At 55.3% G+C, this 26,885-nt stretch overlaps 2 protein-coding genes across 6 annotated transcripts in view; both read left to right on the top strand.

The window, feature by feature from the left end:
* Positions 1 to 279: 279 nt before the first annotated feature.
* LOC100122877 (eukaryotic translation initiation factor 5B) lies at positions 280 to 16,129 on the top strand. 4 transcript variants are annotated; one of them, XR_004227296.2, is made up of 19 exons: positions 280 to 814; positions 1,327 to 2,087; positions 2,227 to 2,418; positions 2,501 to 2,790; positions 2,883 to 3,051; positions 3,128 to 3,460; positions 3,697 to 3,903; positions 3,981 to 4,432; positions 4,505 to 4,722; positions 4,809 to 5,011; positions 5,085 to 5,350; positions 5,447 to 5,528; positions 5,597 to 5,778; positions 8,370 to 8,446; positions 8,516 to 8,723; positions 9,475 to 9,570; positions 12,905 to 13,066; positions 13,134 to 14,172; positions 15,162 to 15,270. XR_004227296.2 is itself a non-coding variant. In XM_031927937.2 (18 exons), exons 1-18 carry the CDS (start codon positions 768 to 770, stop codon positions 15,267 to 15,269), a joined length of 4,053 nt encoding a protein of 1,350 aa, XP_031783797.1. In that variant the 5' UTR covers positions 280 to 767; the 3' UTR covers positions 15,270 to 16,129. The 4 variants fall into 4 exon arrangements, 2 of the variants coding, with proteins under 2 accessions (XP_031783797.1, XP_031783798.1); XR_004227297.2 differs by having other exon boundaries at positions 13,134 to 14,168; positions 15,162 to 15,261; XM_031927937.2 differs by lacking the exon at positions 13,134 to 14,172 and having other exon boundaries at positions 15,162 to 16,129.
* A 2,215-nt stretch (positions 16,130 to 18,344) lies between these two features.
* The window catches only part of LOC116416981 (protein sprouty-like), a 12,642-nt gene continuing 4,101 nt past the window's right edge, over positions 18,345 to 26,885 (top strand). The window contains exons 1-2 of one of the 2 annotated variants that reach the window (XM_031927946.2): positions 18,345 to 19,739; positions 26,019 to 26,885. The exon at positions 26,019 to 26,885 is cut by the window's right edge and continues 4,101 nt beyond it. In XM_031927946.2, the coding sequence (XP_031783806.1) occupies positions 26,099 to 26,885 (787 nt within the window). In that variant the 5' untranslated portion in view covers positions 18,345 to 19,739; positions 26,019 to 26,098. Of the gene's footprint in view, positions 19,740 to 23,330; positions 25,493 to 26,018 lie in introns of those variants that run through there. The other variant, XM_031927947.2, reaches the window with a different exon arrangement.

A 26,885-nucleotide genomic window follows, 5' to 3' on the forward strand; every position in this document is an offset into this window, starting at 1 on the left:
TGTTTTTTGATTACAGACCTATATGTAATTTCGGGAAGAGGGCGCGGAGAACGCGCGCAAAACTTAATTTTTTTCAAACCGTTAAGTTTTATTTATAGAGTTCCGGCATGCAGCTTTTCTAAAACGCAGTTTCAAATCTCAATATTCTATGCATCTGATGGGCTGTAATTTCAATAATGTTTTTTTGAAATAATAACCTATTTGAATTTCGCGGGTATAAAAATAAAACGGCCCGTCGGTCGATAAATCGATCTATAAACAACAACAGTGCAGCGCACTTCAGGTGGTCAGATAAGTAGTCTATACTCAGATCCCCAGCCTCTCGCGCCGCCGAGCGCGACTCTATCGAGACTCTCGACTGTCTCGAGTCAGCAGCACCAGCAGCATTTACTCTCGCTCGAGCGAGTGTAAGAGCAGATCAAGTCAAGTGCAGCGATAGTCTGGCATTTCGGCGGAGGCTATATAATAACGAAACGAAACCGGTGCGAGACGCGCGACAGTGTGCGTCTATACCTACATACGCGCGCGCAAGCTCGTGTTGTGTGTGTGCGTGTGTATGTGTGTGCTCGTGCCATTCGAGTACTTGGAGTTGGAACTTGGGATTGAAAGGAGCCCTGCAGCGTCGGCGTTACCGCAGAGACCATCGGGCTGCTGCCTTGCCACGCGCCGAAAAATCCGCAAAATTTTCCGCCTCCCATGTTGCAGAAGCCACCGCTGCTGGTCGGACACTTGACGCGAAAAAAGTTGTGAAAATATAACTACCAGACATGGGCAAGGCCAAGAAGGGCAAGCGCGCCGACAAGGACGACGACTTGTGAGTCGATCATCATTTTTTTCCTTCCTTTCTTTTTGGCTTGATCAGCTCCATGCCATGTATACCCATCGGAGATTATCAACTTAAGATGCAACTCTTTTCGCTCGTTCTCTTTCACCCTGTCCATGTTGTATGTAGGTATTCACATACCTATAGGTGCATGCGTGTGTAGGTACCCACTTTTCGCCAAGAAATTCTCGAAATCTCCAAGTCCACGTTCCTATATACATAGGTATGAAATTGCATGCGCGGCTTAGTCGGGCTATCTTGTGCCAGCTGCCTAGTTTAGGTTAGGTTGGAGGCTGATCCAGTGCTGTTAGCATACACACGAGCATATGCGTATGCAGTGCCTACCAGTGCTGGATGCGCCTCTTGCGGACTCGACTCGGTGGAAATTTTCTGGCAATTTTGTCATTGGATTCGACATTTGGATGATATTAGCTTGAGCTGGTTTGGCATTGGTCTTGCACTTGAATTCTCTGATTCTAATGATTTATTGTATCATTTTTTAGCGACAGCGATGCGGAGGTAGCAAGTACTACTGTCAATGATGAACCTGTCAAGTCCAAAAAGTCCAAAGATAAGAAGAAGAAGGCCGATGATGTCGATGATTTGGCTGATGATCTCCAAGAACTAAAAGTAGAGAAAACTAAAGCCTCCAAAAAGGATAAGAAAAATAAAAAGCGTGGTGGAGATGATTCTGACAATGATCTGCCTATATCTAAGGATAAGGCTGATTCAGGATCAGACTCTGAAGCTGAAATTTCACGTGGTAAACAAAAAACTCGTAAAAATCAGCCTGTCAAGAAAGGGTTTGCTGCCTTATCTATTGAATCTGATAATGAATCGGAAAATGAAAAGCCAAAATCTAAATCTAAAGCAAAAAAAGGCAAAAAAGACTTGGATTTAGAATCCGAGGATGAGGGTGAAGAAAAGAAGCCTAAAAGTAAAAATAAGAAAAAGGGTAAAAAGCAGGCAGAATCAGACGATGAGTCTGACCATCAAGTGCAAAAAGCCAAGGGAAAAGGGAAGAAGGGCAAAAAGGCTGCCGATTCTGATGCTTCTCAAGATGAAGAACTCAAGGTCCAAGCTAAAAATAAGTCCAATGCGAAAAAGAATAAGAAGCAAGAATCTGATGATGAATCAGACGATCAAGTTCCGAAACCCAAAGGGAAAACGAAAGACAAGAAGAGCAACAAGGCAGCCTCAGAATCAGACGATGAATTCAACATCGTTCCAACTAAAGCGATTAAACCTGTATCAGCTAAAAAGGGTTGGTTGTATTGTTTTTATTCAATTCTATTATATTTTATGTAGGTTCTATTGATTTAAAAAATTGGCATCGTGATATTCTTTTAATGAGCTTGAGATCACGACACAATGTAATAACGTGATTTATGTACATTTCACAGTACCAAAAGCTAGTTTTGCTTTGCTAAACATGGATGATGATGATGGTGATGATGATCAAAAAGATGTAGTATCACCTCCTCCATCCGACGACGAATCGGAAAAAACAGAAAGTAAAGACCGCGGTAAATCTTCTAAGCCTCAAAAGCTAGAACCTCGAGAATCTCAAAAAGAGTCCAAAAAGGGAAAGAAGGGTAAAAAATTAATTTCGCCAAAAAAATATTTGATCTTTTTTATTGAAAGGCGTATATTATTGAAACCATATTTTTATTGCAGCCAAGAAAAAACGTAACGACAGTGACGAAGATATTGATAAAGTTCTAGCAGAATTGGAAATGGAATATTCGGGAAAGAAATCTGTTCAAGAGCAAGTGACAAATGCGCAAAAAATTGAACAAGATGACAAAAAGAAAAACAAGTCCAAGGAAGCTGACCAAGAACCGGAAAAAGAAAAGGCAGATGCGCCAGCAGAGGGTGAAGAGGGTAGTACTGTAAAAACCGCGGCTCAAAAGAAAAAGGAGAAGAAAGAAAGAGAGAAGCAGAAAAAGCTTGCTCAAAAGAAGGCAGTATGTCTAGTACACACAATAAATTGACACACACACACACACAATCAATTCTTTAGCAGCATTTCAATTTAAATGGATTTTCTGTATTTTAGGAATCTACGAAAAAAGCTGGTGATACTGGAATTCCTCAAGAGGTTGAAAAAGCAACTGGAAAACCTGCGCAAGTTGAAAAAGATGCCAGCGATGGAGAAGGTGAAGAACAAGATGAAGGAACCAAGAAGAAGAAGAAGGGAGGAAAGGAAGAAACAAAAGCAGAGAAAAGTAATTATAAGTTAGTTATTCATCAAGATTTATAGAAAAGTGAATAATTCCAATTAACATCAATTTTTTCTTCTAGCTAAAGGACCTGGAAAGAAGATGATTGCTGCTATGCAAGAAGCTTTGAAAAAAGCTAAAGAAGAAGAGGAACGACTCAAACGAGAAGAAGAAGAAAAAATACGCTTAGAAGAAGAAAGAGAGAGAGCTCGTTTGGAAAAACTCCAAAAAGAGCAAGAGAAAAAGGAAAAGAAGAAGTTGAAAGAAAAACAAAGAAAAGAGAAACTCAAGGCTGAAGGAAAATTTTTAACAACCAAACAAAAGCAAGCGCAAGCTAGGGCACAAGCTATGCTTGAAGCACTTAAAGCTCAAGGATTAGAAATGCCCGAGGCAGGCGAAAAGAAACCAAGACCAGGTATTTTTTTTTCAAGTTGTCTAGGGATGAATTTGTTTATGGAACACGCGCATGATATTCGTTTACCATGTACGTTAAAATCGAAAATACATCCACACGTCGTCGTGTGGTTGCACTCATTTGTAGCCCCCAAATAGCTAGCTCACCTCGACTTGTCCTGCAACTTCACCCTTGGTTCAGAATATACTATCACAAATGTCTTGGGTTTATTTATTTATTTTGATTTTTTAATCCAGGAACAAGAATACGACCCAAGCAAGTGAAACAACAGTCAAGTACCGAAGGTCAAGACGAGGTTAAAACGTCTGATGATATAAAATCTGACCAAGTACAGGTAGAGATCATTGACAAGCAAGAGAAAGTTCAAGAGAAAAAGCAAGATGAAGAAGATGGCGTGAAAGATGCTTGGGATGCAGAGAGTAGTGAAGAAGAACCAGAAGAAGGTATGCATTTATTATTTTATATTATTCAAAATCAAGATAAGGCCGAGTAGACAAATAACTAGTGATTACTTAAATAGATAAGTCTGATGGTACCAAGGAACCCATTAGCCAAGGGGCCGTAAAAACACAGAAAAGTGCTGAGAAAGAGTCGACTCCTGAGGACGATAACGAGTCTTCCGAGAACGAATCTGATTCGGAGAGCCAAGGTTCCGAGTCCGAATCTGAAAGCGAATCAGAAAACGAAAGCGACGTTGATGATAAGAGAACCGACGCCGAGCGTAAAAAAGAGCAAGTCCGTCAAAGAATTCAGAATCGAAGAATCGAGGCAGAAAAGAAACGAACCGTTGATAACTTGCGAGCCGCTGTGGTTTGTGTACTGGGCCACGTCGATACAGGCAAGACCAAGATCCTTGACAAACTGAGACGAACCAATGTGCAAGACGGTGAAGCTGGTGGTATTACTCAACAAATTGGTGCCACCAACGTTCCAATCGAAGCCATTCAGGAGTCGACGAAGCACGTTAAAGGAGTAAGTTTCAAGCCTTTACTAAAGGTTATACTTTATATTCAATTTTTACTCAAGGGTTACTTTGTATTCTAGTTTGCAGACAAACAGTTCAAAATTCCTGGACTGTTAATCATTGACACACCTGGTCACGAATCATTCAGTAATCTCAGAAATAGAGGATCGTCTCTTTGCGATATATCGATTCTAGTTGTAGACATTATGCACGGTTTGGAACCTCAAACAATTGAAAGTATCCAACTTTTAAAATCCAAGAAATGCCCATTTGTTGTAGCTCTCAACAAAATTGACAGGTAACCAGAAGCGTGTGCCATTGTAAATTCTTTAGCAAGAACAAGGGCGATATCTGAATTTATTTATTTATTTTTTGCTTTTCTAGATTGTACGACTGGCAGACTATGAATCGAAAAGACGTACAAGACATCATAAAAAGTCAAGCGATCATTACTCAACAGGAGTTTCAAAAACGCTCCAAGGACATTATTGTTCAATTTGCTGAGCAAGGTCTTAATGCTGCCGTATTTTATGAAAATCCTGATCCTCGAAGTTACGTGTCTTTGGTTCCAACGAGTGCCATAACAGGTAAGTCATGAACAAGTAATTTGGTACAAATTCAATTTGTAATACCAAAGCTAAATCGTTCAATTGATTGCAGGAGAAGGAATGGGTAACCTGTTGGCGCTAATAGTTGATGCCTGTCAGGGACCACTGGCCAAGCGACTTATGTTTAGTGAGGAGTTGCAAGCTACGGTGCTAGAAGTCAAAGCTCTTCCCGGCCTTGGTACAACGATAGACTGTATTCTAGTCAACGGTATTCTTCGGGAGGGTGAAACGATGATTGTGGCGGGTACGGAAGGACCAATCGTCACGCAAATTCGTTCACTTCTTATGCCCCAGCCTTTGAAGGAACTGCGAGTCAAGGTACCGGTCATGTTGAAATTAAACGACGAATAAGAACACCCACACACACGAAAACAAATTTGTCAAGACGAATTTGACTTGAATCTTTCTTTGTAGGGCGCATATGTAGAGCATCGTCAAGTAAAAGCCGCTCAGGGAGTCAAAATTGCTGCAAAAGAGCTTGAAAAAGCCATAGCAGGTGGAGTCACTTAAATATTTTTACAATTTTACTATTCAACATGTGGATAACCAAGTTTCAACTGGCAGGACTGAATCTGATGGTGGCTCAAAAGCCAGACGAGGTGGAGATTTTGAAGGAGGAAATCGCTAAGGAACTGACTCACGCCTTAGGCAAAATAAAGCTCGCCGAGCGAGGTGTCTTCGTGCAAGCTTCAACTCTTGGTGCTCTTGAGGCGCTTCTCGACTTCTTGAAATCCAGCAAAATTCCGGTAAGTATATTGGATTTTAGCAAATTCGAATCACAAGTCAGTGGAGTAGCGAAGGAGGGGCGTATGGAGAGCACGCGGGTAAAAAGGGCCTATCGCGTATCGGAGGCGGAGAGAGAGAGAGAGAGAGAGAGAGAGAGAGAGAGAGAGAGAGAGAGAGAGAGAGAGAGAGAGAGAGAGAGAGAGAGAGAGAGAGAGAGCGGAAGAACGACCGATAACGCGGGCGCACGCACGAGTAGCACCAGTGGATCACAAGCGCGAGCTCTTGCCGCCAGCAAGCGCTCCAGCGACCAATGAGCCGTATCCTGCTAAACTGTTAAGAAGGAAGTGCTTCATTGCCGCACACTGGCTGTACTCTCCGCGCTCGCTGGAGGCGACTCGCCAAAGGGCCCATAATCTATCGTGACCCGATATGTGCGCGGCACAGCGGTCTCGGCTATTTGTAAGCGGATTTTACGTGGATTTCGAGTATCCGCAAGCGTCGCGGGGCTGAACGTTGACGAGAAGCTGCGATTGCAGCGAGAATTGGCCGAACGAGTTCTAATGCGGATCACTTGCGGCTTTAGCGTCTCCTCGCGCAATCCGAGTCAAGCAAGGCCATAGCTCGCAGTCGGCGACTCTTGTGTAGACAAAGTACTTGGAAACGAGAAGAAAAATGTACGAGAGCCGAGCCAGTCGAAGCTGCAGCGGAGCGCAAGTGCCACGAAACGGCCTCTATAGTACGCGGCTCGTCCTTGCTCGGCTCATGAATGGGATCTCCCCTTCCGCTGGCGGCTGACGCTGCTGCGGCGGTGGCGGCGGCCCAAGGAGAGCGAGACAGCGCATGCATACATAGGTATACAGGCAGGGGCATTCCGATCACGTGGTCGGCGCGCTCGCGCTGACGTCACAGCGCCCGCTCACGCACGCGTATTTTATTATACCTATGCGTGTAGGTATAAGCGGACATTACGCGAGATAAGAGAGCAGCGAGTTCGGGCCCGCGGCGTGGACGCAAGAGGGCGAGAGAGAGAGAGAGAGAGAGAGAGAGAGAGAGGCTATGGGCTCGCGAGAAGCCGGGGGATAAGTGCAGTGAAAAAAGGCCGGCTGCGCTCGAACCGGAAATCGGCGCCCACGCTCTCGGCTCGGGAACCTGTGGGCAGATCCAAGAGCTCCATTCACCAAGATATACTAGGCTTTTTTCGAGTCTCCTCCGCGCGCGCGACTGATACACCTACGCGAATCCTTTTCTCTTTCTCCGGATTTTTCTACGCGTCCGGCCTCACGGCACGGCCGCTGCCGGCAAATCGGCGGCAGCTCGTAAAACGCCGCGCCAATTTCCGCTCGGCTGCAGGGGACTGATTCTCAATTTTCGTCAACTCGTTTTTACTTTGGCTCCGATTCCGCTGCAGGAGCCACGTCGCCGAGGCGGTGCGGCGCTAATTTTATTATCACCAGCTTTCTTCATTTATTTCGAAAAACGGAGCACGCAGCGCGCACAGAACGGAAAGCGCTATCGAGCGATGTATCACAAGCGGACAGCGAGATCCGGAGGAGGGAGTTGTCTCGCTCGTCGATTGCCGGGAGATTAGGCTTATCGGGCCTCTTCCAGCTCTCCGTCAGAGAACGAGGCAGCGAGCAGCGCACGGATAACGCGGCGGAATTTCGAAATGGACTCGGAAGTCGGAAGCGTCGGAAAAGTGCTTTATTCTCGGACGACAGGCACACGCAGCCAGCCAGTCGCCGCGCGCAGTATGGGAAAACACGTGTTCGCGCGATGTGTGCGTTGAAGGCATGTCGGGATTTCTCACATCTGCGCGCAGGAAGCGGATGGAGATACGGATCGGAGAATTACGGCTCGCCGAGAGGGAACCTGTCGCGAAAAACGCGCCGATACGCCTATGATATTCGGCGCCGATCCTCGGATTAGTGCGCGAATGTCGGAGCATCCGTACGCGCGCGCGCGCGCTCGCGTGGGAAGAGAGGAGGTCGGGGCTTTGACGGGAAAAGCTTCGTTGTCAAACTCGGAAATTACGCACTTTTTCCTTCATTGTTAAATCACCGGCGCGCGTGATTATCCAGTTGAGGGAGCTCGGCTGCAAGTCGCTGGTTCGGGCCCCCTCTCTCCGCCGCGGCACGACGCACCGGCGCCCCCCTTTCGCTCCACGTCTCCCCGCGTCTCTGTCTCTCTCTCTCTCTCTCTCTCACTCTCTCTCTCTCTCTCTCTCTCTCTCTCGAGTTTTTGGATTTCGCGGAAAAAAAATCTGGGCAACAAATAGCAGCGGCGGCGCAGCATCCGCTGGAAGCGCGAGCAATGAGCATCCGGCGACGCGGCCGGATCCGCTTCCTCTCGACGTTTCCTTGCGCGCGTATGCGGGCATGCGGGGGCCAATCATCCCGCTCTCTCGGCCTGATTCGTCAAGCGCGCGCTCCTTTCCGCGTGTTGCGTACGCGAGCGGCAACTTTTCCAGCGCGCGCAACTTCCGGCTCGTGAATGGAGCTGTGAGCCGCATTTCGATTGAGGAAGGATGCGTCACGATAAGAGCGGCATCTTTTTCTCCCTTCAATTAAAGTCCTCCTCTTTATATATCCTTTCTCGATTTTCTCTGTTGCAGTATGCGGGCATACGTATTGGTCCTGTTGTCAAGAAGGACGTGATGAAGGCCTCCATCATGTTGGAGCACGACAGCCAGTGAGTATCGCCGAGCGACGGGAGGATCGCAAGCGAGTGCCGATGAAATTTCGCAATTTCTCCTTGCAGGTACGCAACGATTCTGGCCTTCGACGTCAAGATCGAGCGTGACGCGCAAGAGCTCGCCGATAGCCTGGGCGTCAAGATCTTCCAAGCCGACATCATCTACCACCTCTTCGACAGGTTCATCGAGTACAAGGAGCAGCTGAGGCAGCGCAAGCGCGACGAGCACAAGCACATAGCCGTCTTCCCCTGCAAGCTCAAAATCCTGCCGACGGTACGCTCCAACGCAACCAATGTTTAACGTTCAATGCATGTCGTAAGGCTCGCGCCTACTGCTGCGTATTACTGCGCGACGCGAGGCGTGAGCGAGAAATTTTGAGAAGCGGAAAATCCGTCTCTCCGCGCCCGTGCAACTTATCGCCTCTGCATGCACATTGCGCGCACCCACTTGCCTTCCGTGCGCGCTATTTCTCCGTAGGCGCGAGGAAAAGCGCTGAAGGTGCTTTCCGACAGCGCACACATCCGCCAAAACGGGCAATTCGAGATCGGCTTTCTTTAAAACTCCCAACGTACGCGAGATAGCTTAGTTGCGTATATATATGCGAGTGCATTTATCGCCGGATGTGGCGAGCAGCGGCAGCAGCAGCTCGAGCAAAAGAAAAAGAGGAGGGAGAAGAAGAAGAGTACGAGCGAGACCGAGCGAACGGACTAACGAGAGACGGGGAAAGACGAGGACGAGCGGCTGCTGCTGCTGCTCTGGCTCTGCCAGGAAATCGAGAGCGAGCGAGCAAGAAGAAGCCTCTGGGGCTGCCGAGTCGCGAAAGAAGAAGCTGATTGGCAAAAAGAAGCGTAAAAAATGCCCGCCGAGAATGCGAGGGAGAGACCAAATAGAGGGAGGGAGGGAGGGAGGAAGAAGCTTCTCGACTCGCACCGGAAACGATAGATTTACCGGCGATCGCCTGCGGAAATGCGCATATTAATGTCGGAATGATGCGTTTAATTGGTCATTTTTGTTTTCGTTCCAGTGTGTGTTCAAATCGAGAGATCCCATCATTGTAGGCGTCATGGTCGAAGCCGGCATCATCAAGGAGGGAACTCCAATTTGCGTACCGAGCAGAGACGTAAGTAGCATTTCGCAGAGAAATTTCGTAAATTCGATGCTTGCAGAGGGAAAGTGCCTGTGGAAGCAAAAAGTCGGGCGCTAGCTGCGGGGGAAAAAGGTGGAAAGGAAAGAGCGAGCGAGAGGCAGCTAGCTGCGTGCCCACAGCTATACCTATAGAGCATCGGGAGAAAAAGGCGCAGCTTTAAATGCGCGCTGCAGCTCGCTCGGCGGGGCGTGTAGGTGAACCTGTTCGCCTGTTCGCCTGTTCGCCGGTCCGAGGGCGAGAGAGAGAGAGACGACGAGAGAACATATCGGATTGGCCGATCTCCGTCTCTCGATACGGGCTTCCCTTGGCGGCAGCTTACGCGAGCGCCGTAGGAGGACCGGGTTTTTCCTTATTCTCTGGCTCCTTTTTCACGAGCGCGCGCTCGTGTGCGCGTTAACGTGGGCATATAATACGTATGCGCGTACACGCGCAGCGTAGGCGTTCCTCCTCTCCTCCTATTTATACCCCGATGTGCGGTGCTGCGTGTCTGTTTACGCGCTGAAAAAACAAGACGGAGCATTCCGAAAAAGTCTGAAATTCGTCGGAACGTCGCTTTCGTTGTCGAGCCTGAGCAATCGGAGCGTCTCTCGGCGTTCCAAGAGAATCCGCTTCGCATGCATAGTGGGCGAGAAGCGAGAACAGAAGGAGAAGTCGCAGACGAGGAAGAGGAAAAGGAAATCGATATTCGTTATCGGCTGCGTCGTCCGCTCTTCCCCCCTCCCCCCCCCCTCTCTCTCTCTCTCTCTCTCTTCCGGCCGAGGCTCTCTCGTTATCGCGATCCGAGAATAACTCACTCGAACCCATTGACTCGACTCGACTCGCTATGCAGCGTGCGGCGAACTAGGCGGCGCTTGATGAGACCGGAACCCTCGAAGAATCCCATTCACGACGGGAATCGCCGCGAAAGGGAGAGGCCAAGAGGGATGGGGATGTCATCGAGCGATGCCGCGCTCGTTGAAAAATTCATTTTTCCAGTGATGAATTTCGGAAAGGGATTATAACATATGGGGCATTATAATGGCGTCGCCCTGCAGCTCGCTCGCGTCGCGTTCCACTTGGCTGTGTGTACGTGACCTCGCAAGTACCGCGCGAATTTGCCTCTCGCGTCACTTCCGGCCTCTCCGCCTGCGCGCTGCTTTCTCTTCAGTGCGCGCGCTCGCTTCTCAAATAAACCCGCAACCCCCGGCGGGCCGAGCGGCGCTTATTTTGAAAACTTCTCGGCTGCGCACGGCCTGCCTATCGTCTCTATTCGACTATTGGAAACACTGCAGCTTTTTAGCTCCCCTTTTTCCGTTTTCGGCGAAGCCGGAAGGAAGCCAGCCATCTCGAGCGGCGGCGCTCCGACAGATGGTCCTTTCTTCTGGGCAGAAAGCGCGCGATCTACTCGCGATTGCTCGTCCGCGCGCGATAAACGAGGCAGGAAGGAAGCCAAGCTCTCCGCGCGACCGCATCCTGTCCTGCCTCCGTGGCTCTCAATCTCTCGACTTGGTCGCCGTTTGAGCATCGATCGATCTTACTTGCTCGCAGGGGCTCGCTGACTACTGCACTCCCGCTTATCGGTTCATCTGCCTGCGTCCGCGGCGCTGAATTATTGCGCTCGCGCAGCGAGGAAAGATCGCAGCCGATGAAAAGAGATGGGGCTGCCTCGTGCTCTCGGCTTCGCGGCGAGCGCTATGAACTATAAAGGATTCTAAAACGGTGATGACTACGAAAATAGACTTCCGGTTCCCGTCTCGCGCGCCGTCTGCCTCGCGGCTATGCCAAAGCCACGTCTGACTCTCTCGCTCTCGGCCCGTTCATCCGAGATGAGAGAGAGAGAGAGAGAGAGAAAGAAATAACCGAGTTCAGCAGCTCTCGCGCCATTTACTAAACATAGGCCCATTCATGAGCTGGGCGGGCAAACTAAAAACTCTGGACGCGGCTCGCTTCTGCCGAGCAGCTGCCGACAAATTTTTTCCGGCTCCGCGCTTCCGATACTTGGCCGCTCGCTTCCGGAGCGTCGGTTAGGATGAATTTTTTCGCGACGCCGCGATCTAATGCAACTTCTTCGGCCTCTCTACGTCTTCTTCGTCGTCGTCAATTTTGCGGCTCGTTTGCACAGCTGCCAGCGTTTCGCGCGTGAGCGCGCGGTCGCCGCCCTCTCGAGCTCCCGAGTTTCCTCTGGGTCGATATACAAAAACACGAAGAATTTTCAAGTTCCCTCTCGGTCTCCGTCTCGCCCCGAGAGAGCTACAAGCATATTTAGTGCCCACGCCGCCGCTATCCTCGTCCTCTTCATCCACCTTCTCTCCGCGCCTTTACCTTGCGTTTGTTCTTCCACGCGCACAGATGCAGCGCTTTCAAGGGATTCACGGTTTTGCGAAAATTATAGAAAAATTAGAAAAACTGATAAGCTCGGAATTGCAGAGCCGCGGCCCATCGTGAAGGCTCTCGAGCATAAGCGAGAATAGAGTCTGAATCTAATAGGCCAGAGAGCCGGTCCCGCACTCGGTTACGAATTTACGATGCAATCGGCCCGGTAGCAACGGAAAAAAAGGGAGAAAAAGTCGCGCGTCGGAGTGCTGCAGGATAGCTGGCAATGTTCTCCTTCCTCGCTGGCTCGCGCAGCGCCTTAAATTTATGAATGGAGCGCTGCTGCCTCCAGGTGCAGTGGGGGAGAGAGAGAGAGAGAGAGAGAAAAAAAAGTCGAGTCGCGCTCCCTTGTCCTGCACCTGCGCTCAAGTGCAAAACAGTAAAGGAGCGAGAGCCATCATCTACTTTTCCACTTTCTGCTCGCTGCACACGAGCGCGATCTTGCTTTTTTCGACCCGAATCGTCGACTTTATGAATGCAGTAGGAGGCGGAGAGAAAGCTGCGGCCGGGAGGCTTTTTTCTTCCATTTTTCCATCGAGTCTCGAATGATTGATTCTTTCTACCTCTGCGACCGGAAATCCCGTCGATATATTTTTCGACTTTGAGTGCCAGCTCCGAAATTGATTTGCATAAACGAGCTGGTACGAGGTACGATCGACGCTCGTCGAGTCGCGGCTTCCGCTCCAGTTTCCAATTATTCACGCTCTCTCGGAGGAGGCCGGGACTTGTTACGAATTTCGATTGGCGCGTCTTTCAGGACCATCGAATATCCTGAATATTATGCATCGCCGGCTAGTCGCTCGCGGCGAACGAACGCGTAGGCGGCGGGCTAAGGTGCAGCCGCGTAGCCGCGCGTGGGCCCGCAGCTAGAATGCGGCTGCCGATTTATTCGATAATAAATAATGCTCGAGGAAAAAGTCGTGTACATGGCATCTTTTGAACTTCTCTGTTGCAGTTCCTCGACCTGGGCATCGTGTCGAGCATAGAGTTCAACCACAAGACGGTGGAGACGGCGCGCAAGGGCCAAGAGGTCTGCATAAAGATCGAGCCCATACCCGGCGAGGCGCCCAAGATGTTCGGTCGACACTTTGACGAGAAGGACATGCTCGTCAGCAAGGTACGCTACGCGCCAGAGTCTCCCGACTGCGCACTTTTTTACTCCAGCACGTTGCTTCATCCTGCAGCAGCAGTCCTCGGCTCCTCTTCCTTTTCGCTGCTCCTGCTCGTCCGCGGCTTGGAACAGCTGCGCGCAAATGAGCTGGAGCGAGAGCAAGAACCGGTTTTTTGACCCCTTCGCGCACAATGAAATAATGAATGAACAGCTCACCTGCGACGGAGAGCAACGAGCATTCGTCCGATCGGCCGCGGGAGCTCGATAGAATGACGTACGCGCGTGCGTAATCGGAGCTATGACTATCCACGAGGGTCATTATGAAATTCCTGGACTTTCGAGCAGCCTGCGCACAACAGTCGCTGTACACCTCTGGCCTGACTCATCGAGTTGAGAAGAAAAAACTTTGTCATTGCTCGGTCTCTCTCTCTCTCTCTCTCTCTCTGTTTCCCGATTAATCGATTAATTTTCCTCAGCATTACGGAATTTCCCCACGTCGCTGCGGCGGCCTGACTCGAATCGTTGAACTATTAAAATCTCGCGTGACATAACAAGAGAACCAAAACAAACAGAAACGTCGACAATCAAGACTCGGGCGTCGATGCGGCTCGCAGCGTGCATCCGAAATGCCGATGCCCGGCCGCCTCTCGAAACGCGCGAGCTGCTCGCAGCTTGGCGGCCGAATTAGCGGCGACCGCCCCGCGTCTAACCCGCGTCTAACGGTTCCCCCGACGATCGTCATCCGCGCCACGTATCCGAACGATAACGGAAGCGGGAGACGCGACGAGCCTACGAGTCTCGAGTCGATCGGAATTATGCGACCCTCCGCCGAGGCGCGGCGCAAAAGTGCCGCGCGACTCGGCCTCGAAATACGATTCCCGCAACGAGCGCGATCGGGTGACCGCGAGCTGAGGCGACAGTATTAAAGCCGACCCCGTAAAACGAGCGAGAGGGAAAGAAGAAACTGAAAACGGCGAGGAAACGCCGCGAGGCTCGATTACGGCAGCTCGCTGTGTCCGTCGGACAAATGCCCGCGTTAGCTCGAGTCGTCGGCCAAGGTCGCTCCCCGCGGGCCGAACTGGCTTCGTCGAGACTCGGCTGATAGTAAGTAAGTAAGTAAGTAAGTAAGTAAGTAAGCAAGTATTCATCTCGCGGTAAATAGGGTCAGCCCCCGCGAGCATCGGTTGCCAGGGATACGAGCCGCTGGCTCCGCGGGGCTGAAACACCTCGAAGGAGGTCGAGGAGAAGCTCGCGATGCGCGCGCGGATAGGCTTTCCGCGAAGGCCGGAAGCGCCGGCAGGTGGTCGCCGGATGTGCATCTTCCTTTTCCGGACGAGGCCGCGCATAACAACGCCGCAGCCGGCAGCCGCGAACAATGGGCTTTCGCGCGCGGAAAAATGCGGGAAAGCGAGCGAGCCTCTCCTCCACTTCGTTGCGCCGCCTGCTTCCGAACGATTTGCACGAGCGAGCCGACGAGGCTGGCCGCCGAAGGGTCGCAGAGCGCGGGGCTCGCACTCGGCACTTGCCGGAAGCGCCGCGCGCGTTCCCACGGTTATCCCGTGCCGCCGCTCGCCTCGTCTCGCTTTCGTGCGCGCACCGCAGCACCGCCGCACCGCCGCACCGCTACCGATGCGGCGCGTGCGGCGCGCTGTCTTTCCACGCGCTAGACGTGTGCCGCCGGAGTAGAAGGCACGCAGGCTCTTTTCCCGCGCGAAAAATCGCGAAGCGCGCGTCGCTGAATTGACCCGAGAAAGAACGACGGAGGAGCGGCGAGAAGGCGAGGAAAGGGAAAAGCATTCCCGGCGCACAGACAATCTGCCATTGTATGGCCGATTCATGAATGAAGCGGGACTTCCGGTCGAGGGGAGCAGAGCAGCGGCGCGTCGCGTTACCACGGAGAGCGCTTGTACAGCTATGCGAAAGGAGGGGGAGCCGAGAGCCGAGAACCGAGAACCGAGGCTTATATGCGTGCGCGTATATTATTAAAAGCCGGCGCAGCCGAGCTCTTCGAGCCTGCTTTCGAGGCCGCTTTCGACAAAACTCCAGCCGTCGTTCGGCGATATTACGCTTTTTAATCCGGCCCGTCCTCCGTTTGTTGCAGATAAGCCGACAGAGCATAGATGCCTGCAAGGACTACTTCAGGGACGACCTCCTCAAGACCGACTGGCAGCTCATAATGGAACTCAAGAAGCTCTTCCAGATCCTCTAATTTCTGAACCTCGGCGCCGAAGCTGAGACGGACGCACAGCCGATAGCGACAGCAGCAGCAGCAGCGACGAGCCTTCTCCTCCGCCGCGCACCTCGTCCTGCAGAGAATCGAGATGGACTTTTTATATTCTATTTATGTACATTGAGAAGAGGGAGTAGGCACAGCGCCTTGATCGAGAACACGCGGCAGCCATCCCTCCTTCCGTTGAAAAATCAACTTGCATCGAATAATCCAGATTTTCCGGAAAGGCTCTTCTCGGATTGCTTTGGCTCTCTGAGAGCGCGCATTGAATTAAGAAATAAACCCTGCACAAGATTTTCAAAGATTTTCTTGGCGCTTTTCTCATCCAGTCGAACGTAAAAAGTCGTGCGAGCGGCGGGCAGTTTCCCATATACAATAAGGTAAATAGCATAGCACCTCGGACCGTCCACGCTTTTTGACCAACCTATGCTATAATTCGAGCGACTCATTTTTAACCTAATCAAACGTTGTTTTTCGATACGACTCATAAGCGAGAGGGGCAGGGGGAGGCAACAGAGTAGGACGAAGAAGAGAACTGAAAACAGATAGAATCGGAGGACGTTTTATAAACATTTTACATGAGCGACGGTCATTAGACGAGCGGCAAATAAAGAGTTAAAGAGTGATATATTAATATTATTACGTATATATCCGTCGGCTTATTCAGCGTAATTCCGCTGATCGGTAGCGCATAAGTCCAAAGTGCGCTCGGACGCGCTTTCGAGGCTGATACTTCTTTTTTTAGAGTACCTCGAACGTTTTCGAATTACTTTTTACATATGTGGCTTAATAGTTTTGAAAAGAAGACTATTAATAAATATTGTTTATTGATAAAAACGTGATTTTGGCTTTGTCATTTGTTCAAGTTGGCGTCGTTGTTATTTCAGCGCGCCGCTCGGAACGAGCAGAAGAAATAGAGATTTCGTGGGAGCGCGTAGGTGCGCCAATCTCGTTTGAGCGGAGACAGGAAGCGACTTCTTTCTCCTCCAATATTCGGCCAGACCAAGGCAGCGTCCTATCGCTGCGTGCGAGCTCTGTGCAGCCAGCAGCCTCCTGGCCGCATATTTTTCAAACTGGGGGAACGAGTCGAAATTTTCCAAGCCCAAGAGCTGCAGAATGCTGCTTTCTGGCCGTAACCCGTTCCTGTCGCGCTCGTCATTCGTTCGCTCATTCATTCATTCGCTCATTCGGTCTCCTCGAGAGCGCTTAGCGCGGGCGCACGAGCGTGGCTTTGGCGTATAGGCTAGCTGTATGCGCTCTTCCAGTTTTTCTGTCCGGCGGTCGATCACCCGCCCGGGCCCGGCGGAATTCATCGCAGCCCCGCGATAAGCGAGATCGCTGCGGCCCGATACGGATAATAAAAAAATAATAAAAAGCAGCCGCAGGAGGATACACACTTGATATTTGTGCACGAAAGTGGGCCCAGTCGAGCCCCGATGCATCTCCCCTAAATGAGGTTCGAAGCATCGGAGCTGGTTTTCTCATAAATCGGATCCATTATTCAGCCGGCACACACACACACACACACACACACACACACACGTGTATAACGATCGAAGAAACGAGAGTCCCTCTCTCTCTCTCTCTCTCACTCTCGGCTCTCTCCGCGCGGCGGAGGCACGCGCGCAGCAATCATCGGCTCTAATCAACTGCGCGGCGGCCGAAGGTCGTAGAATTTAGATTCCACGCTTCCGGTGCGCGATGCTCGCTTTCCAGGAAAGAAAAAAGAGGCCGCTATACATGGCCCGCTCGCGCGCGCGCACAAGTATACGCCGAGTTGATTAAGCAATTAACGCGGCAATTGGCTGCAGGCAGCTTGTATATCCTGCGCCCGTCCGTCAAGGGCACGCCGGCGCACAAACGTAACGCAGCCTGGCTAGCGCAAGACAGGCCATGAGGCCCGGCAGAAGGTGGAAATGCGAATTCCGCTCGCCAGCGCTCGCACACTCCTGCTGCTGGCTCGAGGAATAGGATGTTGCAGGAGAAGAGAGCGAGAGAGAACGCGTGCATCATTATATCTAGCTTAAGCTCGGCATGAAAGCTCTCTGAATAAGCAGAGGACGGGGAACGGGGCCCGGGATGCCGGTGCTACGCCACTGCGCGGCTGCGATGCGAGCATGAATGAAGCGGCGCGGCCGAGCCCTGCAACGCTCGGGACAGAGCGCACCGCGCCTTCGATTTCTCCAGCAGCCAGCAGGGAACAGCAGGAACGGCTCCGCCGGCCGAGATGGCAGAGCGAGAGGCGCGCGGGGTCCCGCGACCGCGCGGCTACGGCCCTGCGAGCGCGGCCCCTCTCGAAAACGCGCGACATGGCTGCATCAGCGCAGCAGCAGCCGAGAGCCGACTCACGACTGCCGAGGCCACGAGCGGTATCGGAAAAACTCTCGCTCGCTCGGCCGCCTCCTTCGCGGCTCTCTGGCTTTTCAATCAGCCGAGCCAGCAGCTGCAGAGAGAGAGAGAGAGAGAGAGAGAGAGAGAGAGAGAGCTGAAGAAAACTCGCGCGCGCTCGCAACGTTCTTTTTCGCTGAATTCCGATAGCTCAATGGGCCGAGGCGAAATGCTGAATGGGCCACTGCATTGGCTCGTCGGTTGACAATACGCGCTATCCATGCTCCGCACCGCGGCGAGCACGCAGTCGAATCGGGGGCAAGAGCGTATGTACACTCGGCGCGCGCGCGCGCGCGCGAGTATTATGTAGACAACATCGGCGCGCCGGCAAAAAGCTCGGGAGCTCGAAAAAACGCGGCATCAGCGTACACGCCAGTCCCCTCCGCCCGCCGCGCGCTCCGCACGATGGTCGCCGTCGCTGCCGCCGCCGCCGCCGCCGCCGCCGCCACCGCATCCCGTCCCGGCGCAGCTATTTCTGCGGACGTATAAAATAAGCAGTGAATGAAGCCCGTTTACTGGCGGTCAACCTAAACAGAGACGGGGAGACGCGCGCTCTCGCTCGCTCTCTCGCTCGCTCTCTCGCGCGATGCTGCTGCGGAGCGCGACCGAGTGGCGGCGGCGTCGGCGGCGCGGCGACGGGGCCGCCGTGGAGGGGCGAGAGAGCGGCGGAAGCCGAGAGAGAGGCAGTAGCGGAGCAGCCAGCGTAGGGCTCGGCTCGTGAGCTCTCTTTCTCTCTCTCCTCTGCAACGCGCGAGGCAGCTGCACACGTCCGGTTCCCGGAGCGGAGTCTACGCCACTTTTCTACGCTACGAGTTCAGTTCGCGCGAGATCTCGCGATCGGTTTCCCGGAACGAGCGGAACTAGTGCGATCGCGACCAAGTGCCCCGCAGTGTGCCTCTCCTACTCGTGAGCAGTGTTTTCGCTCCGCATACCTCGTCGCCGCCTTCGACGTCGACGTATCGCCTTCTCGCTTCTAGCTTCTGGCTTCTCGCCTCCGCAACTGCAGCGAAGAAAGGCGCAGATAATAAACAAGCAGCAGCAGCAGCAGCGTCGGCAGCGTCGGCAGCAGCAGCAGCGGCGGCGACGGCCAGATATATATTTTTGTACTTTCCACGAACGCGAGCGACTTGTCTCTCTCTCTCTCTCTCTCGCGCGCGCGCGGATCTTCTATCTGCTCTCCCCGCCGACGACTATACTCGCCCGTTCCTCGAGCCGCGCGAGTACGAGGGAGAGCGAGAGCGTGAGCGAGAGAGCAACAGAGACGGAGCGAGGCTGACTCGCCGGGCAAGCAGTAACAGCAGCAGTCGCATACGTATACGTGTACGCGTGTGTCCGTGCCTTCTTCTTCTTCTCCGTCCTCTTCTTTCTCGCCTCGAGCGCCCCGTCTACATGTGTGTGCAACGCCAGCAGCAGCAGCAGCAGCAGCAGCAGCAGCATCAGCAGCGGCGGCACTGGCGGCCGAGTGTAGGTGCACGCAGAGGTCGATCGCCGCGCAAGTGTTTTGTTGCCTGCCTCTAATCCCAGCAAACAAGAGAACGAATGTCGCGATCGGTAGTCGTCCTGCGCGAGGACAAGCTCGTCCGGCTATCGGCATCGTCAGTGCTTCGTCGGATCTAGCGCGGCAAGAGGCCAGCGCGAGCAATAAATTTAGTGGTGCAAGGTGTTGATACAAGTGTGGAAGTGTGGATACCTTGGACTGCACCCCGGCGCCGGCGCTGCCACCGCGGCGTCAAGCCTGGCCGAGCCTCATCAGCGGCAACAGCAACAGCAGCAGCAGCAGCAGCAGCAGCAGCAGCAGCGTCAGCGGTCCCAGCGAAACGACGACACTCGCGGCAGCCGCAGCGACAGCGACAGCAGCAGCGGCAGCATCCGGAGCCGACGGAAGCGGCCACCGCGCCGGCAGCTTCAGACTTCGCGGCGTGAGTACCGGGAGCAGCAGCGACGACTCCTCGATCGCGTCGTTCGTCGAGCTCGGCCAGATCGCCGCGACTCGACTGCAGCAACCGCCGGTACTCACGCCGCCCAGCTACCCTGCGCCTCCGCGGCCGCCCACTAGAAACGGTGAGTGCACCCGCTCGTATCCCGTGTTCTCCCAGCCCAACAGCCCCAGCCCGTAAGCCATGAGCGCGCTTGCCGGTCAATGAAGCGAATCGAGTGAAGAGGCCACTCGGTGCCTGTCGCGCATCCTAATTGCCGCCCATAGGTAGCGATTATCGCGCCGAACGAGTCGCGGGTGGTAGACGGTTATTTACAAAAGTGGACGAGCGAGTCGAATTCCTTCTGCGCCCCAGAGTCCGTTGACCTTGGCGGGCCTCAAGCCGAAAATCCAATCGATTGGGAAAATCATAAATATTCCGGGCTATACTTGGTCGTCTTTTTCTTGCTCGAAGCGAGACCAAATCGGCACATCGGCTCCGGCGGCCGCTCGCGGTGAATGAAAGCCGGGTGGGGGGACGTGTAGAAAGTTTGCGAGAAAGTCGCTACGGCGACGTCGCGAGCGCGTTTCCATCTGCATTCTACCGTGGAGCCCATAAAACCTCCGCCCCCCTCCGCCCCCCTCCGTCCTCTCTCTCTCTCTCTCTCTCTCGCGCTCTCTCGCTCTCGCGTATACACGCACGCGGTGAAATCCGTCGCCTCCTTCATGAATGAAAGCGGCGGCGACGGCGTTTCGTGTTTCTCTCTCGCCGCGCGCGTGTGTGCGAGCTGCGAGCGTAAAGCGGGCAAACGCCTACCTGGCTAGGTGTGCCGCCTCCCCCGCACGGCTCGGCTCGACTCCTACGTGCGGTGCCGCCGCAGGTTTGTACTTTTTCGGATATTGCGACACTTGCGGCTGCGACGCGTAGCTTTACTTGCGCAATCCCAGACTCCCAGTTGGCCTGCTGGAAGTCTGGGATTACGTGCCGAGGCTCCGCACTTTGCATCCGAAAATCCAGGGAGAAACGGCCGATGATCGGATGTCATTGGGCACTGCTGCGCGTGCTGTCGTTGTAATGTAGCAGCAACGGATTAGGAATCGGCGAACGAGGCCGGCGTCCGCGGCGCGCGATTGTGCAAGCGGAAAAACGCGGAGGCGCGCGGAGGGGGCAGTGGCGGCGTAGCGGCGTAGCGGCGTAGCGGCGACTGCCGAGTGGGCGGAAGTGGGCTATTTGCATTTTTCATTCATTAACGACTCTGCCGCAGCGGTGCCAGCGCGGGCAGCCTCGCGAAATCTCGGACTTTTCGCTCTCGCGTATCGAGCCGTATTCGGGCAGCAGCAGCTCGGAAAAAGAAGGCAACATCATGCACCAGCTTATCTCTGTTTACCCACCCCGTTATCGTGGCGTGCCTGCCTCCCCTGCTCTCTGCCGATCAGGCCTGCTGTCCGCGTATACGCGTAATCTGCACACATTCGGGCGTCGCGTACAGTGCGAGCCAGCAGGCGAGGGACGGGCCTCTGGCCCTGCCAGCCTCGGGCGCGCGACGTATTTCGGTTCTCGTGCGGTATCGACCGGCGCCTAAAAATGTGCGGATCGATTATCTCGCATTGTTACGAGCGGAATCGCAAGCAGCGCTGCAGCGCGCGCTCTTATCGCCGCGGCGTTCGATGATGTAACACGGCGGATGACGAGAGAAAGAGAGAAAAGAGTTCATTCATTCCAGCGATGCGCGTCCGCAACTCGGAGAAGCATATGGCCGATCTCCTCAATTTTCGCTCTTCCTCCGGCTCGGCAGCGTCTGCTTCGTCTTTCTAGTTGGACGAAAGAGCGGCTATCGCTCGCTTCGATTCACGTACAGTACGTACAGCAGCAGCACTTATCTTTCTTCTCCAGCCTCGCGCCTCGCCGCGCGCGACTATCTCTCCTCGAGAGCGCGTTACTCTTCGGAACGTAGATATCGCCGCCGGTTTCTCAATCTAGCGCCGCGCGTGTCTCTCTCGCTCTCTCTCTCTCTCTCTCTCTCTCTCTGCCTCTCGCTACTCGCATTCCCGCACAGCGTTTCGTCGGCTCGTCTAGTCGCTCGCAGCAGCAGCTACACCTAGGAGCGCACTTGGGCTCTGCAACGAGTGGGCAACGAATGGACTGCGGGGACGTCGGAATTTTTTGCGGCCGTATCGAGAAGGGACGAGCGATTCTCACGCCGCTACGACGATCGACTGCGCAGTGCGCGGCTATGGGTGTGGGTGACTGCATCGGCGACCGAGCCATATGGCGCTGTGCACATTCTTCTGCACGGAGTGCACTGCCGGAGCTGCGGGCGGAGATCGACTTGCGGCGTCGAAGTCACTGCTACGCAGGACCATTGGAATCTCCATCGGCCGCTCGCCGACGAATGCAGAATTACGCGTCGTCGCGAGCGTACACATTTGTGCGCTAGTGTCGTTTCATTGATAAAGGAAAAGAGCGATTATCTGCCGCGCGCTCGGGATGACGAGGATGATTTTATGTAAGAGCTTTGTTAATCGACAGCCGCTATGGACGATCGCTATTAGTAAACAGAGTGCGCGCGTGCGGGCTTTTTTATGATCTCATTGAGCGCAACCGCTCGCAATCGGTCGAGCCTATTTCTCCGGAGAAATTGCGCAAGCGATAAACCGCGATAAACCGCGATAAATCGCGATAAATCGCGGTAAATCGCGTCGAGCGAAGAGGTGCGAGCGGCGCGGAGAACCGGTGTCCCGAGAGCCACTGGATACGGCCCTGCTCGACTGCCTCGTACGCTCCGAGATCCGCTCTTCTCGCTCGCTACGCAGCCAAGTTTTCCAACGTATTTTTCGTAACGCGCTCGTGAGTCGTGGGCCGGCCTTCGCCGCGATGTAAATTTTTAAGCTTGCGAGTAAGTTGCTGGCGGCCAAGGTGAAACCTCGTCGCATTGTGAAGGCCCCTTAAGCATCTGCGTATTCGTGCTTATCCCTCGGCTCTCTCGCGCGCGCGCCGCGGCTTAGGGCGCGCTCGTGCTGGACCGGCGTAGCGGCGGATAACCGGACCTCTCGTCTCGGGAGCGAGAGAGAGAGAGAGAGAGAGAGAGAGAAAGGCGCATAGAGGCAGAGAGCACGATTCGCGTGTCTCGCTCTCTCGCTCTCTCGCTCCTTCGCCTGCGCGGCGGCGAGAGAGGCCTTCGGGGAGACGAAGAGACGGGCCCTCGCGCCGCGCCGCGAGAGAAAGAGACAAAAAAGCCGAGGCGAGGGGGGAGAGAGCGCGTGCGTACAAACGCGTAAGCGCGGGAGCTAACAACGCCAACGGGTCTCCGCACTCGGGAGCACGCTCTCGCTTGAGTCTCCTCTCGTATTATGCGCTGCGCAGGAGTCCGCGGCTCGCTCGGCTGGCTCCCATCTCGCTACGCGGCTTTTCCAGCGCTCCAAGTATTCGAGTTTCCCTGCGGGCTGCAGCCCTGAGCGTCGGCTCTCGGATCGCGATCGCCGCGCGCCGAAGCGTTACGTCTTGCCCATTGCTGCAGCAGCGAGCCCCCCCCCCCCCCCCCTCTCGTCTTTCTCCGACGCTGCGGAGGCTGCGGAGAGACTCGCTTCTCTCTCTCTCTCTCTCTCTCTCTCTCTCTCTCTCTCTCGCGCGCGCTCCTCGGCTGCACCGCGGCCTGGCCGCGCTGTTGTCTTCGTCTTTCCTCCCTTTTTTACGTTTCATCCTCCGAGCGCGCGGCCAGAGCCGCTTCTTCTTTTTGCTCGGCTGTGCTCGCGGCGGCTGCGGCGGCATCCTCCTCTCTTTTTCCGGCTCTCCCCCTCGTCCTCATTCCCTCGCTCATATGCCTACCTACTGGTGCGCTCGAGGCACCGCATCCTCCGCGCCATTTCTGTCTCGCTCCTCGACCGATCTCGTCTCCTGCGCGAGCTCATTAGGCAGGAGTCGATGACGCCTACGGCGCGTGCACGCTCGCGTACGCACATCGCCTCGCGTCTCGCCGTTTACGCCGGCGAAATTATTTCGGGCGGCCGCACTTACGCACGGCAGTTCGGAAGCGGGAGGCGCGCGAGAGCCGGAAAAGGAGAAAAAGATGGCGAGCTGCCTGGCGGAGCGAGACGGAGGGGAGGGGGAAGGAGGAATGCGCGCTGCAAGCATCTCGAAACTCCGTCTGGCACTTTGCGGATGCACCCCTGCAACGGCCGTATTCGCGCGCGAGCAAAAGGAGGAGGCGGCAGCGGCGGCAGCGGCAGAGACTCGGGCCAGATAGATCGGCGAGGAGATAAAGATAGAAAGGGGGAGAGTTCGAGACACTCGCGCGCGCGCGCGCGCGGAAAACGGAAGCTGCGGGCCGCGTAGAATATGCATTCCCGAACATCGAGGCTGCTCGCTAGTCGCTTGTCGAGCGGAGCTGCGCCGTTCACGCCTCGCCGAGATGAGAAAGAATGCAGTTGTGTGAGTGCGCGCGAGAAGCCCGGCTCGGAGCGTACGAACCGGCAACATTGCAGCGCGCAAGAAAAGGAGGACGGCAGCGAGGGAGCGAGCGAGAGGATCCGCGTCATATGAATGAAACGCGCGCGTACGCGAGCGAGCGAGACGAAGGTAGTCATGAATGGACGTTGGCAGTTGGCACGACGAGGACAGACTTAATGAGCGAGATAAATATAGAAGCGCGTGTGCAGGCGCGCCTGCTGCGCCAAGATAGTGCAGCTACTGCTCCTCTGCGCTCCTCTGCGCTCCTCTGCCCTCCTCTGGCCTCCTCTGCCCTGAGCGTGTCGATCCCGCTCGGGAGCAGTCTCGGGGGCTGGCGCTCGCGTAGCGCACGGAGCGACGGAGGAAAGCTCGGGCTCCGGCAGTCGAGCCGAAATCCTCGCGCGCACCTCTGCAAGTGCGCGGAAGCACATGCACACGCACGCTGGGAGAGCCGAGGCTAGTAATGTTTTCATTCATCTCGAAACTTCAATGATAGCTTCCGTTCATTCATAAAAAGTCGGCTCCCTCCCTGTCTCTCGCGCTCCGCGCCACGCCTCGTCGCGACGTCGCCAGATGGCGATAGGTCCCCGGCCCGCGACGACACGGACACCGCAGCGCAGCGCTATCCCCTCTTTTTCCTCGCGCTGCCGCCGAGCCAGACCCGCACAATGCGCCCATGTGTGCCGCCGCTCTAGTCTATGGTCTCGAGAGTGAGCGAGAGAGAGCGAGAGAGAGAGAGAGAGAGAGAGACGCTGCCGGTGTGTGCACTGTGTATAGGGGCAGGCTCCCCTCTCTCCCTCCCTCCGGCTCGCTTCCGGCCGGCCGCCCACTCGGCTCGGCGGCTCTCCGTCCGTCTCTCTCGCTCCCGCTTTAGTCGTCCCTCGGCGCTCGATGCGCGCGCATCGCACAGGCACACGCACAGGCACACGCACAGGCACACGCACAGGCACACGCACAGGCAGGCAAGCCGCAGTCCCCTCCCGGCGCCCGTTCACGCTAGCGGGGCTCCCTCTCGCTCGCACACGGGATTTCCGGCGTCCGGTTGCAGCGGCGCGGAGCGCTCGTCGCGCTGTCGGGAAAATTCGATTCGCCGGCCGCAGCGGAAATCTTGAAATACGCGAGGGAGAGAGAGAGCCCTCCGTCCGTCTCTCTCTCGCTCCCGATCCATTCATGCGCTATATTTGAATGGGAGCGCGCCGTAGTAGGGCGCTGTCGCGTGAGCGTGCTGCGCCGCCGAGTTCCTGCCCCCCTCCCGCGCTCCCTCGCCGAGCTCAATGAAGGCGAAGACTTCCAGCGTACGCTGCCGCCCGACGATGCCGTCGGCTCTCTCGGAAAAGTGCGCTGCGAGTGTTGTGCAACGAGCGGCGGCCGAGTTTCCAGTGCGCGCGAGCAGCTGTCTCCGCGGCCCATCCGCAGCGGGAGGCACCGGCGGATCTCTCTGGTGAATTTTCGGTGAGTCGCCTGCGCCTAGGCCTCCCAACGCTCGTCCGCGTGCGCCGCTTGCTCGAGAGTCGCGCCGCGAACCGAGTTTTCCCGACGCGCGACGACGAATCCGCACCCTAGTCCCTGCCGACGCGCAGGTACGCGGCCGCTCCGCATAGAAAGAAAGAGAAAGGAGCGCCGAGCACCATCTGTCCGTCACGTTCTAATCTCGTGCATGGCATTCTCTGATTCGGAAGAGGATGAACGAGTGGGGAGAAATGGCGTGCGCGCGAAGAAACTCAAGCCGCCGCGCATCTGTCCGGATTCCCGAGAAGTCCCATTCAAGCCGTCTCTCTCTCTCTCTCTCTCTCTCTCTCTATCTCTCCCCCTGCCCCTTCGCTCGCTGACTTTACCTGGGCCCGACGCTGCGGGCCTTCTCGGCGCGGTCCTTTGTCGACTGTCGCGCCTCTTTCCCTCCCTCGGGAGACCCCCGCGAGCCCGCGACACCCGTTTAGCGGAGATGAAATCTAACGAGCAACATTATTTTGCATTGCAGGTGGGGATGAAGCGCGCGTCGCGAGGGCGGGAGGAAGCGGTCGTGGAGCATCCTGCTGCACCCTCGCTCATGGAACGCCTATGCCGCGAGCGCTACCACCTCGCGCCGCAGCAAGCAGCAGCAGCCACAGCACAGCCAAGCCAGGAGCCGCAGTCAACTGCTGGAGCCTGTCGCACGCCCCGTCAGCCACGCCGCCAGCATCAGCATCCCTCGGTCTGCGCACGCCCTCGTCGCAATGGGCTAGCCATCACCTGCACCAGCAGCACCAGCAGCACCAGCAGCACCAGCAGCACCAGCAGCAGCAACCACAGCGCAACACAGCCACAGCGACACCAACGGCCGCCGCGGACGCGCACCGGCTGCAGAACCAGTGGCAGTGGCACGCGGCGCCCACAGTACTAGCGCCCCCCGTACCCGCAGACAACGACAGTCCCATGTCGCAACATGCAGTGGCGTCGCCGCCGTCGCGGCCGCCCTCCTCGGCCTCGTCCACGGCCTCCTCCTCGCTGAGCCTCGGCTCGCTCGGCAGCCCGGCGCCGGTGGCCCGCGTCCACGACCACAGCCGGCCGCTGCCGCCGCCCAGGATCCTGCCCCCGCCCCCACCGCCGGCGGCGAGCAGCCCCGGCACCGCCACCACCGCCACCACCGCCACCACCTCCACGAGCTTCCGCAGCGCCAGCAGGACGCCCCTCGCCCCGGACTCGCTCGTCCTAGGCTCCGCCAGGCTGGTCCAGCCGCCGGCGTCCCCGTCCGCCGCGGCGATCGCGGCTGCCGGCCAGGCCACCGCAGGCGAGGTCAGTCTCCAGGCGCCCCGACCCGACGGCGAGCGCGTCGCCAACGAGTACGTCGAGACCCCCTTCAGGCCGC

The sequence above is a fragment of the Nasonia vitripennis genome, chromosome 3, assembly GCF_009193385.2.
Source record: "Nasonia vitripennis strain AsymCx chromosome 3, Nvit_psr_1.1, whole genome shotgun sequence".
In the NCBI taxonomy this organism is placed as follows: domain Eukaryota; kingdom Metazoa; phylum Arthropoda; class Insecta; order Hymenoptera; family Pteromalidae; genus Nasonia; species Nasonia vitripennis.